At 41.1% G+C, this 17,191-nt stretch overlaps 1 protein-coding gene across 4 annotated transcripts in view; it reads left to right on the forward strand.

Annotated features, from left to right (window-relative positions):
• The window catches only part of PLXNB2 (plexin B2), a 259,563-nt gene that overhangs the window by 162,847 nt on the left and 79,525 nt on the right, over window positions 1-17,191 (forward strand). For all 4 annotated transcript variants that reach the window (XM_062018179.1, XM_062018188.1, XM_062018197.1 and 1 more), the window contains one exon: window positions 15,153-16,263. In XM_062018179.1, the coding sequence (XP_061874163.1) occupies window positions 15,153-16,263 (1,111 nt within the window). The remainder of the gene's footprint in view (window positions 1-15,152; window positions 16,264-17,191) is intronic.

Raw genomic sequence — 17,191 nt, forward strand, 5'->3', positions numbered from 1 at the left:
AAGAAAGTAGAGAGTTTGCATAGCTTTACTCATGGGTTTGCATCTTTTGTCATGTGGGTTTTTTTCTAGGGATGCCTCGGCAGCACTTATTTAAGCAATAGGTTAAAGACACACTGTGCTGCCAGAAGCATGAAAAATGCCACTCCTTTATTTGAACGTGGTTAGCATAGCTCATCAATCAAGGACAGAGAGGGTTTAGAGTTGGCAACTTTTAGGAAGAATCAACTCTAAGTGTTAGGAAATCGAAACCAGATGCTCTGTTTACAGCACAAACAATGCTTCCTCCCCACCTCCTCACTCCTTTTCTTGAGGTTTTTTTTTCTTTAAAGATAGGTTTCTGAGTCTTGCAGTTGTTTTAGGTTAAAACACTGTTTGAGAATGGTTTGATTGCAAAATCAGCAGGCAGATAAGTAAATCCTCCAAACCATGAGTTCTTATTGCTAGGAGTGGAAGGACTGGTCTGCTTGTCTGTTGGTATTTGCTCCCATGCATCTCAAGTTCCATCCACAGATCTTTAGGAGCACAACTTGTAGTTCTTGAAAGCCTTTGAGGAGACCGGAGAAAACTGATGATCTGCAACCACTAATTACAGGGACAAATTCTGGGACTTGAGCCTATGGGTTTTTTTCGGGACAGACAAGAAAAGACTGTGTATATATGTGCACTTACTGGACAGCAACATTTCCAAGTAAAAATTGCACCCTGTCTAGGAGTGCCCTCTTCAATACTTGAAGGAGGCTTTTAAGAGAGACGGAGAGAGGCATTTTACTCGGGCTTGTAGTAATAGGACAAGGGACAATGGTTTTAAACTGAAAGAAGGAAAGTTTAGATCAGACATAAGAAAAAAATCTGTCCGATGAGATTGGTGAGATGCTGAAACAGGTTACCCAAAGCAGCTATATTTGCCCCGTCACTGAAAGTTTTCAGGGCATTGGACTAGGTGATCTTCAACGGTCCCTTCTAACCCAAACATTCTATGATTCTCTACAAGTTAATGCATCACCTAAATCTTGTTAGAGCCTTCAGTTGCAGAGCATAAGCAATTCCTGGCCTTGTTGGCAGGCTCAACTGGAGTGGGTCCTGAGCCCACCTGTGCAAATTGAACAATTTTATTCCCATCTGCCTCATATGTGTTAGAACCCCTCTGTAGCGTTATGTTCAGCATGGGTGAGGACTTAGAATCATAGAATAACAGAATGGTAGGGATTGGAAGGGACATCTAGAGATCAGCTAGTCCAACCCCCCTGCTAAAGCAGACCCATCTAGATCAGATCATACAGGAACACATCCGGGAGGGTTTTAAAAATCTCCAGAGAAAGAGACTCCACAGTCTCTCTGGGCAGCCTGTGCCAGGGCTCCCTCACTCTCACAGTAAAGACGTGTTTCCTTATGTTTAGGTGGAAATTTTTGTGTTCCAGCTTCATCCCATTACCCCTTGTCCTGTCACTGGACACTACAGAAAAAAGTGTTGCCTCATCCTCTTGACATACACTTTTTAAATACTTGCAAGTATTAATGAGGTCCCCCCTCAGTCTCCTCCAGGCTGAACAGTCCCAGATCCTGCAGCCTTTCCTCATAAGGAAAGATGCTCCAGCCCTCTGATCATCCTGGCGGCCCTGCACTGGACTCGCTCCAGAAGTTCTCTGACCCTTTTAAGCTGGGGAGCCCAGAACTGGACACAGGACTCCACATGAGGCCTTATCAGGGCAGAGTAGAGGGGGAGCAGAACCTCCCTTGACCTGCTGGCTACACTCTTCTTGATGCATCTCAAGAGGCCATTGGCCTTCTTGGCCACGAGGGCACATTGCTGGCTCATATTTAACTTATTATCAATCAGCACTCCCAGGTCTCTCTCTGCAGAGCTGCTCTCCAGCAGGTCAATCTCCAGCCTGTACTGATGGGTTTTTCCTTCCCAGATGCAGGACTCTGCACTTGCACTTGTTGAACTTCATGAAGTTCCTCTCTGCCCATGTCTCAAGCCAGTCAAGGTCCTGCCGAATGGTAGCACAGCCTTCTGCTGAGTCAGCCAGTCCTCGCAGTTTGGTGTCATCAGCAAACTTGCTGATGGGAAGGATCTCTGATTTGGATGGGTTAGGCAGGGACTGGTGTGAAATGACCAGTAATATATTTTCATTATGCATCATATCATGCTCCTTTTTTTCAAATAAAGTGCTTCTGGAGATTAAGTCATGTTGGACAGTTCTGAAGATACAAAAATACATTTTATGACTGTGTTATACATCCATAAAAGGGAGTTTTATTATGCTTTTGCTGACAGTCCCTTAAATAGACAGGCACAGGTAGGTGCTGCTGTCAGGTCTGTGCAAATTACTAGTTAACTGGCTATATAAATTGGGAGTGAAATATAATGAATAGAAACATGCAAAAAGTGCATCCAGTATCTGTCCAGGAAGATTGGATCAGTGCAAGCCAGCACTGTTCCATTAGACCCTTGGATACTCTGTTCATTTAGATGAGCCTCATTTTTAAAAAAAACAAAACAAAACAACAAATAAAACAAAAAACCAAAACTGAGCAGAAAAAGGTAAACACAAGTCAAAGTGCTGCAATTCTCTTTTGTCTTTTATCGCCTGCAGCAGCTGAAAGCCATGATGGATAAATGAATAAATGCAATCAAATGTCACTTGGTAACGCACAGCCTATTCTATTTGTTTGCATCTCTGGTGCTTAACCCTTTATACTTTGTAAGGTATTTATTTTAGCACATTCAATTTCCTTCATGCCCTCTTTCTTGTGGAATCCTATTTCACTCATCTCCCCACTACGTTAAAAGCCTCTCCAAATATTTATCATGTGCTCTTTCTTGCTATGCTTCTCTTCTGCATCTCTAAGCTATTTCTGCCTTGTTCTGCTGTCTCTCCATCTTCTCCCCATTCTCTTCTCAGGTGCAGGAATTATCTGACTATGAGCAGAAGCAGCGCCCCCCCCCTCCCTGCCCTCCTCCCCGTTTGTTTCTGCTGTGCTGCTTCACCTGCACCATGTACCACTAGCAGGATGCTAGTTAACCCAGTACCTGTCTTTCTGCATATACATTCCCTCCTCCTCCCCATCTAGAGTGAACATTGAGTATGTAAAATCAGCAGGTGTCCTGAAGTTAACTGTGTCTCACTGTATTTTTCTTTTCTCTGAAAAGGCAGGAGGAAACAAAAGAGGAGGAAAAAGCAGTCAAGAAACAAAGGTGTTTCCAGATAAGGTTTGAAAAGAGATAGGAAGTCAATGAGGCAGTGAGTGTGTCTGAGCTCCCCATTGAGGTCTAAAAAATCACCTGAGGTTTTGTTCTTTTTTTTTCCTCCCTTTTTTTTTCTCATTTTACACCCTCATGTGTCATCAGAGACTTTGCACAAGAGTATTCAAGCTGTAGACACAGCAGCCATAGGAGAGGGAGACTGCCTGAGAAGAGAAGAAAAGAAAATAAGAAAATGGGGGAAGGAGGAGCTGTAAGAAAATGTGAAAAGATGTGGAAGGGGGGAAAAATAAAAGGGCGTTTTAAAAACTGTCATGAACATTAATTTCAAGGACAGAGAGGAAAAAAACCCCACATTTTAATCTCAGAGCAATCAAAATCAGCAACACCACAGTTGACATACAAGTGATCCAAAATGAAAGTTTAAATAAAGACGAACAAGACAAACCTCTGCAATTTAGCTCTGGCAGCAGAAGCCAGGAAAATTCTCCATTCCTCAGCTATGTGTTTCTTGGCTCCCGACATTCAATAAACCTTCCATTTCAAGAATTTGCCTTCTCCTCCTCTGCCATTCTCTCTCTTTGTGGCTTGCATTATCAGCTGTGTAAGTACAATATATACCATAGTACTTCATTTAGTGTGATTGACACCTTCCCGTTTTCATAGAGCTTCTGTCCCACCTCTCAGAAGTTCTGGATAAATTGCTGACATAGACAGGTAACTACATTAAGATGAAGAACAGGCAATATGTTAGACCCAAATGAAAAGGAAAAAAAAGAGAAATGGAAGAATAAAAAGATGATGTGATGACAAGGTGGGGAATCACACAGCAAACACTATGAAGTGAGAGGCAGAATTAGAGGGGATGGATTTTTTTTCATGGGACTTTATGAATTACTCACCATATTTGTGTTTCGGCTATTTATGGGTTAAAATTTCTTTATCCTACTGATTTATGGGCTAAATGTCATATACAGCCTTATCATTGTGGCTTATATATGGTTCTTCTATTAAGACCTATAACATTGTAATGTAACAGAAAGAAAAAAATATTACTCTGCCTTGTGCCAAAGTGCTGCTCAGCTTTAAAAGTTTGCATGCTGTCCTATACAGCCTTATTGTGGCAAGGAAATCCCTGACTGTGTCCAACTCTCCACTTGCTGTGCTCAAATCAGCAAGGGGTATGTGCAGGTTCAAGTTGCAGCCAAAGCAAGCTGGTGCTGCCAGAAAAAGCTGCGCTGCGTTGGACGTCCGGAGCATGGTTTGGTGCTTCTGTTTTGAGGAGGAGGGCAAGATGGATCATTTGCCTGTGACCTCTGAGTCCTGTTTGTGCAATTTGCAGGGAAAGTAAAGCTTTACACATGCTGGAAATGTCGTCCTTTTGATTTGATTATTTATTGTGTTTGTGATTAATGGTTAATTACAAGGGAGAACTGGTTCTAGCAAGGAAGGAGCCAGAATAGTTTGTGTGTGTTTCCATGTGGTCATGCTCAGATTACCCCACACTGGAAAAAAATCTGCCTCCTTTCTTGTTTCTTCCAGGGGAAGTCCGAAACCAGTCCTTGAAGATGACCTTAGCACTGAAAACAAGCAATTCATTGTTGTAGTGTGGAGCTGGTGACACAGAGTCCTTTTACTATCAGCATAAATGCATTTTTTTCCTTGTGCTGTAATACTGTTCTTAGTGCAGGAAAAGCCAGCGAATTAAAGCTATCCTAACTCCCTGGATTTTCCTTCCCGTGCTCCAGGCTCTCTCTCATTTTCTGCTGATCCTCCAGCTGAAAACAAACAAACAAAAATATTTTCTTAAGTTGCAGAAGGGATAAAACAACCCAGGGCTCATGTGGAGCTGCTGGGTGTGCGTGGGGCGCTTTCTGCTGAGCTGCTGTGGCAACCTTGCACAGCGGTTGCTGCAGGGAAACATCCTGCCTCAAAGCTCAGGCAGCTCCAACACTGCAGTGGGTGGTTACACCTGGAGACAAATTAGATTTGGCTGTGTACGGGTGAAGTAACATAAAAGTGTCTGTAAGCAACTTTGGCTGTGTCTGGAGGGACTTGTAGTCCTGTGCCTGCTGCAGGCTGATGGAGCTGAGTGTTGGTCCATAGAGCATCACTGGGCTCACAACTCAACGAGGTTGGAAAAAAAATTCACACCTAAATTACCATGAAGTGGGTCAAAGAGTGAATTCTGGGGGTTCAGACGCCTGCCGAGTCAGCCGCTTGCTATTAAGCACGTCACTCGGCTGCTTTTCTTGCAGATCAGCTACATCTTTGTAACACTGAGAAGGAAGGCCTCATTAAAATGGGTGCTTCATTTCCACTGAGAAAATGCAAAAAAGATGGAAGGATGAATGTAGAAGCCCAGGCTAAAAGGGAGGTGTGGTACAGGAGGCAGGAATGCATGTCAGCTTTGGCAGTGTTTCTTTTCCCTATATATGCTCTTGCCTGCATCAATGGGGCAACTCTCCTATTTGAGGTGATAATATGAACACTCATCATCATAATAAAAGTTACAGTACCAAAAATTAGGATTTGAAGAGACCTTTCTGATGTAATCTACCTTTCTCAGAGTGGTTTATACTCTGTAATTGCTGGCAGCTAATGCTGTGGAATGAGGTCTTTCTACAGCTGCTATTTTTATTGACTTTTTTCAGCTACTTGGCACTATAAACTCGTGAAGATACTTTCACTTAAGAGAATTTTCTATCTAATTCCTAAGAGCAGCAAAACACCCCACTCTTGGAGTATGGCAGATTCTGTGGTATAAAAGAATTTCAGAATCAAAACACTGCCATGTCTGGCTAATAAACCAGGAAATTCATTAAAGTTCAGCTTTGTGTAGCATGGCTCTGCTTCTAAGAGTGCCTATAAATCTGCAAAGCACTGCTCTTCTTTGTTTACCTGCTGATGTTGCAGAGACAGCATATTATTGGAAATTCTTGAGTGCACTGGCAAAATACGTAAGTGTGCATTTTCTGAGTCTCATTACCTGTTGTTAATGCTCTTTTGAGTGACTCCTAGTTGAAAAATTAAGACTCACATGGCTCTGTCTTCCTTTTAATTTGGATCTGGATCAGAATATTAAATACTTTGGAGTTCAGGTGCGCATGGATGAAAGGTTTTGATTCAGAATACTAATAGTGTTATTAATTTAGCTGGAAACTAATGACATAATTATTAATACGATCTCAGAATTTGCTAGCTGTTTGTTCCACTTACATTTTCAACTCAACCTCACCAATTTTGCACCAAATTTGTGAGAGTCCTTGGCATGGAGATGTTGCAATACTAGTGGATGTAAGGCTTATCCATGAAAAGCAATTGTGCATCTCAGCTGTTTATTTAGTTGCAATGTCTGGAGAAATCTTTTCCATGTCAGGACAGGAAAACGTTTCTGTTTTGGTTGCCAGCCCATTTGTATGTGGCAATACTGTTTTACTGTAGTTGCTAGAGACATTAGATGACATCACCTGTTTAATCCTCTCCCTACCCCTTTGGAGACTGAGACTTGAGGAACGTTTGGTGATCTTTGGTAAATGGCTGTTGGTACAGATTCTCAACACTCATCTTCTGTCTTTGTGGGAAACTTGATGAGAATGACCTTGTAAGTAAAGGTCGAGTCCTTAAAATTCTCTTTGAGTGGTCTTGCTTATGCAACACTGCTTCATCCTTTCAAATGTGTCACTTTGCCTTTCAGCTCCCAACTAGCTAGACTGTGGCATCCCTATGTCCACTTAAGTTAATGGGCTCTCTCAGGAAGTGAATTGTCTGAGCTCTTTTTGCTGCTGATACCTCAGATCTTCTGAAAGATGAGTGATGTAAGGATGCCCTCATGGCCAAGGCGGCCAATGGCATTCTGAGATGCATCAAGAAGAGTGTGGCCAGCAGGTCAAGGGAGGTTCTTCTCCCTCTCTACTCTGCCCTGGTGAGGCCTCATCTGGAGTTCTGTGTCCAGTTCTGGGCTCCGCAGCTCAAGAGGGACAGAGAACTTCCGGAGAGAGTCCAGCGCAGGGCCACCAAGGGTATAGAACATCTTTCATATGAGGAAAGGCTGTGGGAACTGGGGCTGTTTAGTCTGGAGGAGTTTGAGGGGTGATCTTATTAACATTTATAAATACCTAAAGGGTGGGTGTGAGGAGTTTGAGACATCCCTCTTTTCTATAGTAGATAGTAACAGGACAAAGGATAATGGGATGAAGCTGGAAGACAGGAAGTTCCACCTAAACATAAGAAAAAACTATTCCACCGTGAGAGTGACGGAGCAGTGGCACAGGCTGCCCAGAGGGATTGTGGAGTCTCCTTCCTTGGAGGTCTTCAAGACCCGCCTGGACATGTTCCTATGCGACCTGATCTAGGTGAACTTGCTTCTGCAGCGGGGTTGGACTAGATGATCTCTAAAGATCCCTTCCAACCCCTACCATTCTGTGATTCTATGATCTTCTTGCCAATGCCCTTTTCCCAGAGGAACCATCCAGTGTAAACTGTCCTTTCTCAGCCACCACTGGCTTCTGCTGATGTCCAGTAATAGGACAAGGGACAACGGTTACAAGCTGGAACATAAGAGTTTCCAAAGAAATACAAGGAATAATTCCTTCACTGTGAGGGTGATGGAGCACTGGAACAGGCTGCCCAGATGAGTTGTGGAGTCTCCTCTGGAGACATTCAAAACCCACCTGGATGAGTTCCTGTGGAATCTCTTGAGGTCCCTTCCAGCCTTTCAGATTCTGTGATTCTGTGACTCACATTGGAGAAGTTCATGGAGGACTGTCTCTTGTAGGAGGGATCTCACACTGGAGCAGGGAGAAGAAGAATGTGTGCAGGAGTGCTTGGCAGAGACAACCTGTGATGAACTAACTGCAACCCACATTCTCCATTCCCCCACATCATTGGAGGGGAGGAGGTAGATGAAATCAGGAGTAAAGTTATTCTGGGAAGGAGGGAGAGGTAGGGGGAAAGTGTTTTAAGATTCGTGTTTCTTTTTTATTTCCCTACTCTGATTTGATTTGCAATAAATTAAATTAATTTCCCTAAATCAAAGCTGTTTTGCCTATGATAGTAATTGGTGAGGATCTTTCCCTGCCTTTTGTTGTATTTTTCTCCCCCCATCCTGTTGAAGAAGCAGTAGTGATAAAGTGACTTTGATGGGCACCTGGCATCCAGCCAGCATAAACCCACCACAGCCTATTCTTACCAAGTGAAACCATGATATGGGAAACTTTCATTTTGAGAAACCTAGATTTGTCGTTCTGTCTTCCATTTGTTTTACCCAGGGACTGCAGAAAAACACCTACAGAATAAGTAGATACTGAGAGTGTAACATTATTTCCTCAGAAAATCCCGATTTTCCAACCAGTCATTGTAAAAGAAGATCTGTATAAAAAAAAAAGAATAACAATTGAAAATTTGCCTTGTGAAAGCAAGTAAAACTTTTGTATTGCACATCAGGAGTAGAATCAGTATTCTTTGTCCACTTTTTCAGATGTTTGACCAGATGTCATGGTTTTGCTCAGCCAGCAGTGAAGCACTAAGACAGTCTCTTGCTCAGTGCTGCCCATTCACCCCGACCTTCATTAGGATGGCAGAGGCCCCAGTGAGATGGGAGAAAAAAAATAGACAAGGTTGTTGTGGATTAAGACAAGGGCAGGGAGAGCTCGCTGCCAATTATGGTTCCAGGCAAAATAGACTCCACTTAGAGAGGAAAGTAGGAAAATTTATTCTACCACCTACAAGAAACAGAACAGGAATAAAAGCAAAAACAGAGCAGGATGATGAGAAAATTACAACCAGCACTTTAAGATCTCCCTCCTCTACCCCTCCTTTCTTCCTGGGCCCAACTCACTGCTCCCAGTATCTCTACCTCCTCCCCTCTAAGTGGCGCAGGGGGGCAGGGAATGGGGGATGTGGTCAATCTCTCACAGATGGGCTCTGCTGCTTCTCTCTTCTCAGATGAGGACAACTCCTGGCATTCTTCTCCTGCTCCGATACGGGGTCCCTCCCGCAGTACATAGCCCTTAACAAACTTCTCTGGCGTGGGTTCTTCCCCATAGCTGCAGTTTCTGCAGATATAGGGTCTCTCTCACTGGACATGGCCTCTTCTGGGCATAGTTTTAACAAGCTTCTTTGTCATGGGCTCTTCCCCACAGTTACAGCTTCTGTGAATATTGAGTCCCTCACATGGGACACGGCCTCCAGGTATAGTCACTGCCCCTGGCACGGAGTCTTTAATGAAGTGAGTCACTGCCTCTGATGCTGGGTCTTTAATGAAATACAAATATATCACTGCTTCACCAGTCCTCTACACAGGATGCAGAGGAGTCTCTGCTCCAGCACACCTCCTCCTTTCCTCCCTCACTGACCTTGGAGTCTGCATGGTTGCTTCTCTCTCTCTTTGCACTCCTTGCACCACCACCAGCTGGAAAAGAAGAAAGGACAGAAGAAGGAAGAAACAGGAAGAAGCATCCTCTTCTGGCTTCTTCTTAAAAAGTGATCGTGGAGGCATCTAATTGGCTCATCCCCAGAAGTGGATCTGGCTCAGAGCTGGGGAGAGTTTTGAGCAACTTCTTACAAGAGCTAACTTTACAGCCCCTTCCCCCTTACCAGAAATGGCTGTCATGTCATGACACCAGATGGGATGGTTTACCTCATATGAAGATGACCTATATCTTAGCAAATTGTGTTTTGAGGAGCAGTGAAAGAGAAGGAAAATTACTCCTTTTATGTTTGAGCAGTACAGGCTATCACAACTTCTGAAGAAATGGGTATTAGTTTTTTGTTCCCTGCAATGACCTGCCAGACCTCACTGACCCACCAATCCCATCTGCTAACACCATGCCATCACAACTAAGGGGATTAACATCCCTCACAGTGATCTCTCTTCTCAGTGATTCTACTAAACCAATTTTGGACCTCTGCCACCTTCTACAGAAGAAGTTGTTCTGTCTCCGAAGAGAAAGAGAATATGTTGCTGTGCTTTTAGGAAATGGGTTTGAATTCTGCAGCATTTCTCCAGATGATTCCTCCTCTGAACCAGTAAGCTCCACCGTCCATTTTTTTTAGGAAACAATAAAAGTTTTAGCTGGGGAGGAAAATGCTCACATTTACCTACCATTCTCACGAAAGTAGAAGCTTTGAAATCCAAACTGGAAACCTGCTCGTCCCCTGCCTCACACCCATTCTTCAGTCTCTGTTCTGAATTGCTTTGAGTTTAAAAATGAAAGCTGAATTCTTTTTGACTTGTGTAAAACCTATTGGAAGCTAAAAGCATCATTGCTCAAAATGAGGGAAGAAAGAAATTTCTTTTAATTCCTCTTTCCCCAAATATCTGTGCCATTTGAGTGCATTTTTTTGGATTGTTACCTTTTTTTGTGTTGCACTTTTGCAGTCTTTTGGATCTTTTGGGATCTCCCTGACTAGGGAAGAGATTTCAGGGAGAACCACAGTTGTCTGCATTGTTTATTTAAGCATATCAGCATCTGCCTGTCTTAGCAGAAACATTTGTCTCTAGACCTAGAATTTCAAGTAACAAAATTTTGTCTGGATGAGATGAGGTAACAGTTTAATTTGATATATTTATATGGTTAGTGAAGAACAACTCTGTAAAAACACCATAGAAGCTATACTGGTGAGATTATTACTTTACCAAAGACTTTCTTGTCCATCGTTTTCAGGGGTAACACTTGTTTTAGTTCTCAGTTATTCCAGTTGCATGCAAAATTTGGTATTCTTTCACTTCAGATGAAATGAATGCAAAAAAGTAACATGTTAAAATTATGTTGAAGGCTGAGGAAAAGAGACTGGGACTGGCTGAGAAGTTGAAGGTTTCTGCATACAGGTACAGCAGAAGATTGTGCACTGAAGGAGGAAAACACATGCCACATCCATGTCAGCATGTTGCTAGTTCTAATTCTTAACGGTATTTATAATAGCGTGAAGTCAATTTGATACTCACTTTGTGCTTGTACATTATAGATACTATCTTTTTTCTGCATGCTTTTTGAAGAATTGACTGTTACTTAGGGTTATTGATTTTGTTTGAGTAGAAGGACATAAAGATAAGGGTACTTAAAATTGATCTAGCAGTGGGGCAGAGCTCTGATAGCTGTGTCATTCCAACACCATGTCATTTTATGGTAGTTCCTATGTATGAAGTGTTCTCCAGGGTGCTCTGCATTTCCTGCACAGGAATTGTATAGTTTTATATTTATTTATATATTTCTCATAGAGTTTTATATTTTTTCTAAGCAACAAGATACTTTTCTTGGTGGGTTTGTTTGAAAGTGCTTGGTTGCTTTTCTTGTCACCTCTCAAGTCCCTGAGACTGGAGAGAGGCTGTATAATATCCATACTTCTTTAAAATTAAAACTCACCTTTTTATAATAAGGTTTTTCTGCTTTAGGAGTGTGTATTATTACTGCCATCATTCTAGGGTATTCATCAAAATCATTTTGAGCTGTCTGTAAGGTATATGAATCTGAAGAGAAGTATGTTTTGAGATGAGGAAGGGACAGGGAAAGCAATGTTGAAAAAGGGAGGAATGTAAAAAGGAAATTACTTTGCAATTCAGGTAATCTTGACGGGAGAGTGATCAAAGATGATTCTAATGATATTGTATGGGCTGGGGAGCAAGAGGCAGGATGGAGACAAGACTTTGAGAGAAAGAAAATAACGATATGGTCCGCTGCTCTGTTGGACTTCTTTTATCCTGAATTTGCCAAAGGCTTGAAACTAAGTGCAAACTGAGGTCAAAGGGTTTATGTCAGCTCTCAGGACCAGGGCATGACTTTAAGGCCCACAGGACTATGTGTAATTGAAGTATGTGGTTAAGCCATTGAAAGTACACTTGCCGCAATGAACATCTCAGATCCAATGCTCCAGCCTGGGCATCTTACTCATTTTCTCTTGTATTTCCATGACTTGTTCATAAAAAACAGAAGTCTTTAACAGCAGGAAACTGTTTCATGATACTTTTCCATAGACCTCAACCAGTAGCATCTGCAGTAATAGCAACTGTGTCATTCCTTCCACATCAGCTGGACATAGCAGGATCCCTCTGCCTGCTACTTCCCAATTAAGTTAAGATCAGGTGAGAATAAGCTTTGATTAGAGGGTATCTCATTTCAGTTTGTTTGGTTGGGTTTTTTTCCTTAAGCCTGACATTTAAGAATTGCATGGGAATTTAGTTCTGTATCTTTTCCATAGCATATTTAGAGTTTTGATTTTTTATTGTTTACTTTGGTGGAGTGAGCAGGAAATTAAACTAATAGATATGGAGAACAGGGAACTTTTACCTTGCATGGAGATCTGAGGTAATCTGACAGTGATTGTCAGGAGACAAGAGTGGCAAAGAGTAAATGGAGGGAAAAAAAAAAGAAGGCAAAAGAATTCAAGAATGCATGTAGCAAAAATTGATAAATAAACAAGACAGAAAATAGTAGGGAGGAAACATTATCCATTTTTGTACAGTGAGATTAATTACTCCTGGTAAGAGTCTGGTTTATAGGTGCAAAATGTACTTCTCCTTAAATCCTGGCTCTGTTCTGCCTGTGGGATGAAGGCAGTTGTATTGCAAGTGTAACCTCTGTGTCCTGGGTGCCACAAATGGACAAAAAGGTTTTTTTAAGGTAAACCGAGTACAGAAATTAAGGTAGAATAAATTACTTTCCATTAATTTCAAGAATGTTTTATAAGTAGAGGTATTTATGGCTTTTGTGGACTGAGAGCACAAATTACAATAATCTAACAATAAATACCTCAAGGGAAAAACAAAACCAAATGAATCTGAATTCTTCAGCATTTGATCCTTATGCAGTAGAGAGTATAATGATAAAACTAATATGAAACAACAATATAGTAGTATGGCAAGCTGAGGGTTTTTTAAAATTATTTATTTCAGTGCAGATAACAGTAAGGGAAAATATTTGAAACTAAATGACATACCATTTAGCCACAGAGATGTACACTGGGATCAAAGCTTGTTTGGAAAATTGAGGTCCTTGAGAGCAGGAAGAAAAGAGCGTCTCACAAATAATATCAGATTTCTTCTGAGTTCCTTAGAGTGGGTCTTATGTTGCTATAGAGAAATCCATCACTTCATTACATTGCAAGGCATGTGCTGAAATCTATGTGTCTGAAGAATGGGTTATAGTTCTTAGCCTTTTCTTGATCACTGTCACATGAGGTCAGCCTATCTTTAGGAAGTCAGACTTACGCTGTCAGTAATATACTGTCTCTAACCTCATTTTACAGTTAGCTACTCTGATTGGTACATGATAAGAGCTTTAGCAAAACAAGATCAAAGTTAGCATTTTATTTTGTCTTCATTACTATCCTCAGCTACATTTAGAAGGTTTTTGGTTTTTCAGAAGTTAGAATTTCTCTGGTTTTAGAAGAGCTGTTCTTACCTTTGCACAGGTGTTTTCTCCATAGAGAAAAAATGCACTCAGTACTAGAGGCCAGGAATTGTCTCTGTGGATTGCTGGAGATGCCAGGATGGTTTGCGAAGCTGGCAGATGGCTTTTGCTCACAAGAGTCCTTCCCTTGCTGCTCAAACTTTTACAGCCTGGTTGCTGACATTTAACCTTAGTTGGCCAGTATAAATGATGATTCAGGCAGTTGTCTTTCATATGCCGCTAGAGGCTACTGCTGTTGCCAAAACAGAAGTTATAGCTGATGTGGGAGCATGATTCCTTTATTATTAATAATTTTTTTCTTTTAATTTTTCTGTTCCTTATCTCAGCATTCTATGCTATTTTCTTCCTCCTGCACTTTCACCTGTTAGATTACTCTGATAAATGTTTCTCTTCTCTTTTCTGGCTTTTAATTTTTCCTTTCTAATCACAATTACAGATATTTTCCGATTTAACTTGAGGTTCCCTGTAAGTTTACAGATTCTTTCCTCTTCAGACTATGGATTCACATGGGTAACTTTGAAAATGAAAATGCTGCAAATTGTATTTGGGTTTCAGTACTTTAAACTAACTTTTCTGCCTAACATCTGTGTGTCCACGCATGTCACCTTTTGTTTTCTGCTCTCAGAACTAAACAGTTGCAGAAGATATTGACAAAATGTTCTGTGCTTAGAACATTGCTATTGGGACTTGCCTCCTCTCTTCAGGTTAAAATTAGAGCCCTTCTTACAAGTTTCAGAAGGTCCTTGTCTAATTCCAAAGAGCCAGGTAATCTGCTTGGAAAGTAAAAATTCTAGGAAAAAAACCCCAAATCCAGTAACAGAATCTTAATCCCATAAAATTCTAAGTGATGTTTTTAAGACAAATCTGAAACTGTTAAGTTGTAGTGCTCTAGTGAATCGAAGTGTTGGACTGTAATGCATAACAGGAGTCAAAGACAACGTTGCATATTAAAGGCTGTACCATCTTCTAGCTTTACATTGATGAAGGATTAGTATAATGCCTTCTTGAAGAGCAGCAGTAGCCAGATCCAGACTTACTTGTAGTCAATGGAAGTTTTTTTCCTTTCAAGGGACAGTCCTGCAACAGCAAATGTCTCAAACACTTTTATGTAAATTCTCTCACTCTATTAAGGAAGAACCACCCAAAACACTGGGATCCTCCAGCTTATTTTTTAAACCTCAGCAATAAATAATTCACACAGTATGAAGCTGTCTGGAGAAGCATTACCACTTCTTGGCACTCTGTTATTTTAAATTATCTGCTGCTTTCATTGTGCTAAAGCACAGGATATATTATCTCATTGGTTATATGATAATCATTTAGACCTGTGACCTTGTTTAATCCTTTCCCAGCGTACTAAATTGCTAGGCAATTAACAGACTTTGAGGCTTCTCATAATCTTCATGATATCTTCACATGCATAAGGATACGTGTATTTGTGTCTGAAATCATGAAAGAAAAAGTCCTTCATGTTGACAAATTGGTGTAAATTTTATTTTTCAATATGGTTCATGTTCTTTTTTTCTTTTCTTTTTTAGGTATTACATAGAAATGGCTCTATGGATCTGGACATTGAACATTTTGAGCTGTTTTTGCGTCACCTTATGCAGAAATGAAGAACTGAAATTTTTTCGGAGTGCGACGGAGCTAAATCATCTAACAGTGGATAATGACACTGGGATAATCTACTTGGGAGTGGTAAATGCTCTGTATCAGCTTACAGAAAACCTGGATGTAATCAGATCTGTAGAAACAGGTCCAAGAAAGGACAACAAAAAGTGCACGCCTCCCATTGATGAAAATCAATGTAAAGAGGCAGTACTGACTGACAATTATAACAAATTATTGTTGCTGAACAAGGTGGATAAAACAATTGTGGTGTGTGGAAGCCTCTTTAAGGGAATCTGTGCCATCAGAGATCTAGAAGACATTAGCATTGAGAAGTATTACGTAGACAGTAGCGGAGAAAAATCCTTTGTAGCAAGCAATGATGAGAATGTATCAACTGTGGGATTGATCACTTCCTTGAATAACGACCGAGTGCTGTTTGTTGGGAAAGGGAATGGACCAAATGACAATGGGATAATAATCAGCACTCGGCAGCTCTACGAAAGGGATGGGAAGGACATTTTTGAAATGTATACAGACTCAGCAGCTGTGAAGTCAGCTTATCACTCATCAAGCACACAACAATTTGTTGCAGTCTTTGAAGATAAAAATTATGTTTATTTTATTTTTAATCAGCAAGAGAAACAGCCTGTCAATAACCGCACACTGATCGCGCGGCTGTGCAAAGATGATGCCCATTACTATTCCTACTTCGAAATGGACTTGGGTTGCAAAGATGATGATGGTGCCTATGACCACTGTCATTCTGCTTATGTCACTACCCCAGGAGAGGAGTTGGCTGAAAGCATGGCTCAGCAGAGACAAACTACGGATGCTCTCTCAGATGACAAAGTTCTCCTTGCGCTCTTCAGCAAAGTAAACAAAGATAATGGCTCTCTAAAATCTGCCATGTGTGTGTTTTCCTTGCGACACATCAATGAAAAGATGGAAAAGAACCGAAATGATTGCTACACTAAAAAGAATACCAGCTCATTTTACAAACTTTTTTCAGCAGAAAACCCGTGTGCATCACATGGACTGGTAATATCAGTATCAGTTTTAGAATCTGTGTTACAATTAGTGCAAAAAATACAGAACTGCATGTTTTGGGTGGCTTTGAGCTAAACTGTAGTGAGATCAGATGACTGAAAGCTGAGTACCTGGATTCACTGTAGAAATGGGGAGGGAGGGGTGTGTTGCAGAACAGATCAAGCAAAAAGTGACAAGATCGTCATAATTTTGAGTATGTTAAAAAAAGATTTAATGTCTTCTGAAAGATGAATATTGGTTTCATAAATGCATCTCTTTTACAGGGTTTCTTCTGGTGTGGAAATTACTGAGTTAAATGCAGTGATTTCTTAATGCCCATGATCAACTTCCAGATGATGGCTTTAGATGGCTCTGGCCTCAGCCAATATATTTATAATATTTTTAAATGATATTGAGAAACTTGTGGGTGATATGTGCAGTTCAGTGTTGTTTCTCACTTGGATTTGAATCTTCAGATAACTGGAAACACACAGGTTTCTTATATTCAGGTGGTAGTTGTATTTTTCTCTGGCACGAAATACTTCCACGGCATGGTGGCCATCTCCTTTTTATGATTTGACATTAGCTTGGCTATTAGGCTTTTGAAGGGCAGTTGCACCCCTCTAGATGCTGTTATTCGTTTTATGACTATGTCTCTGAAAGGCAGTTTATATCATCTCTGTTGATTTTACGATATTTTTTGCTTACACCACCCTATTTCCAAACCCTACATGTGCATACCATTTGTTACTGCACCCAACCCTAAACTGGGTTGAGAAATTGAATCATCTTAAAAAAACTCAGCCAGCATTTAGGGGAATGTCTTGCTTTCCCAACATGAGCAAGGTACACACTTGCATAAGCAGCTGTTTGAGCACAGATTGACAAGTGGTGTGCTACAGTCCAAGGGCAGGAGTGAGCAGCAGAAGAGGTGAAGCAT

The sequence above is a fragment of the Colius striatus genome, chromosome 1 (assembly GCF_028858725.1).
Source record: "Colius striatus isolate bColStr4 chromosome 1, bColStr4.1.hap1, whole genome shotgun sequence".
Taxonomy (NCBI): domain Eukaryota; kingdom Metazoa; phylum Chordata; class Aves; order Coliiformes; family Coliidae; genus Colius; species Colius striatus.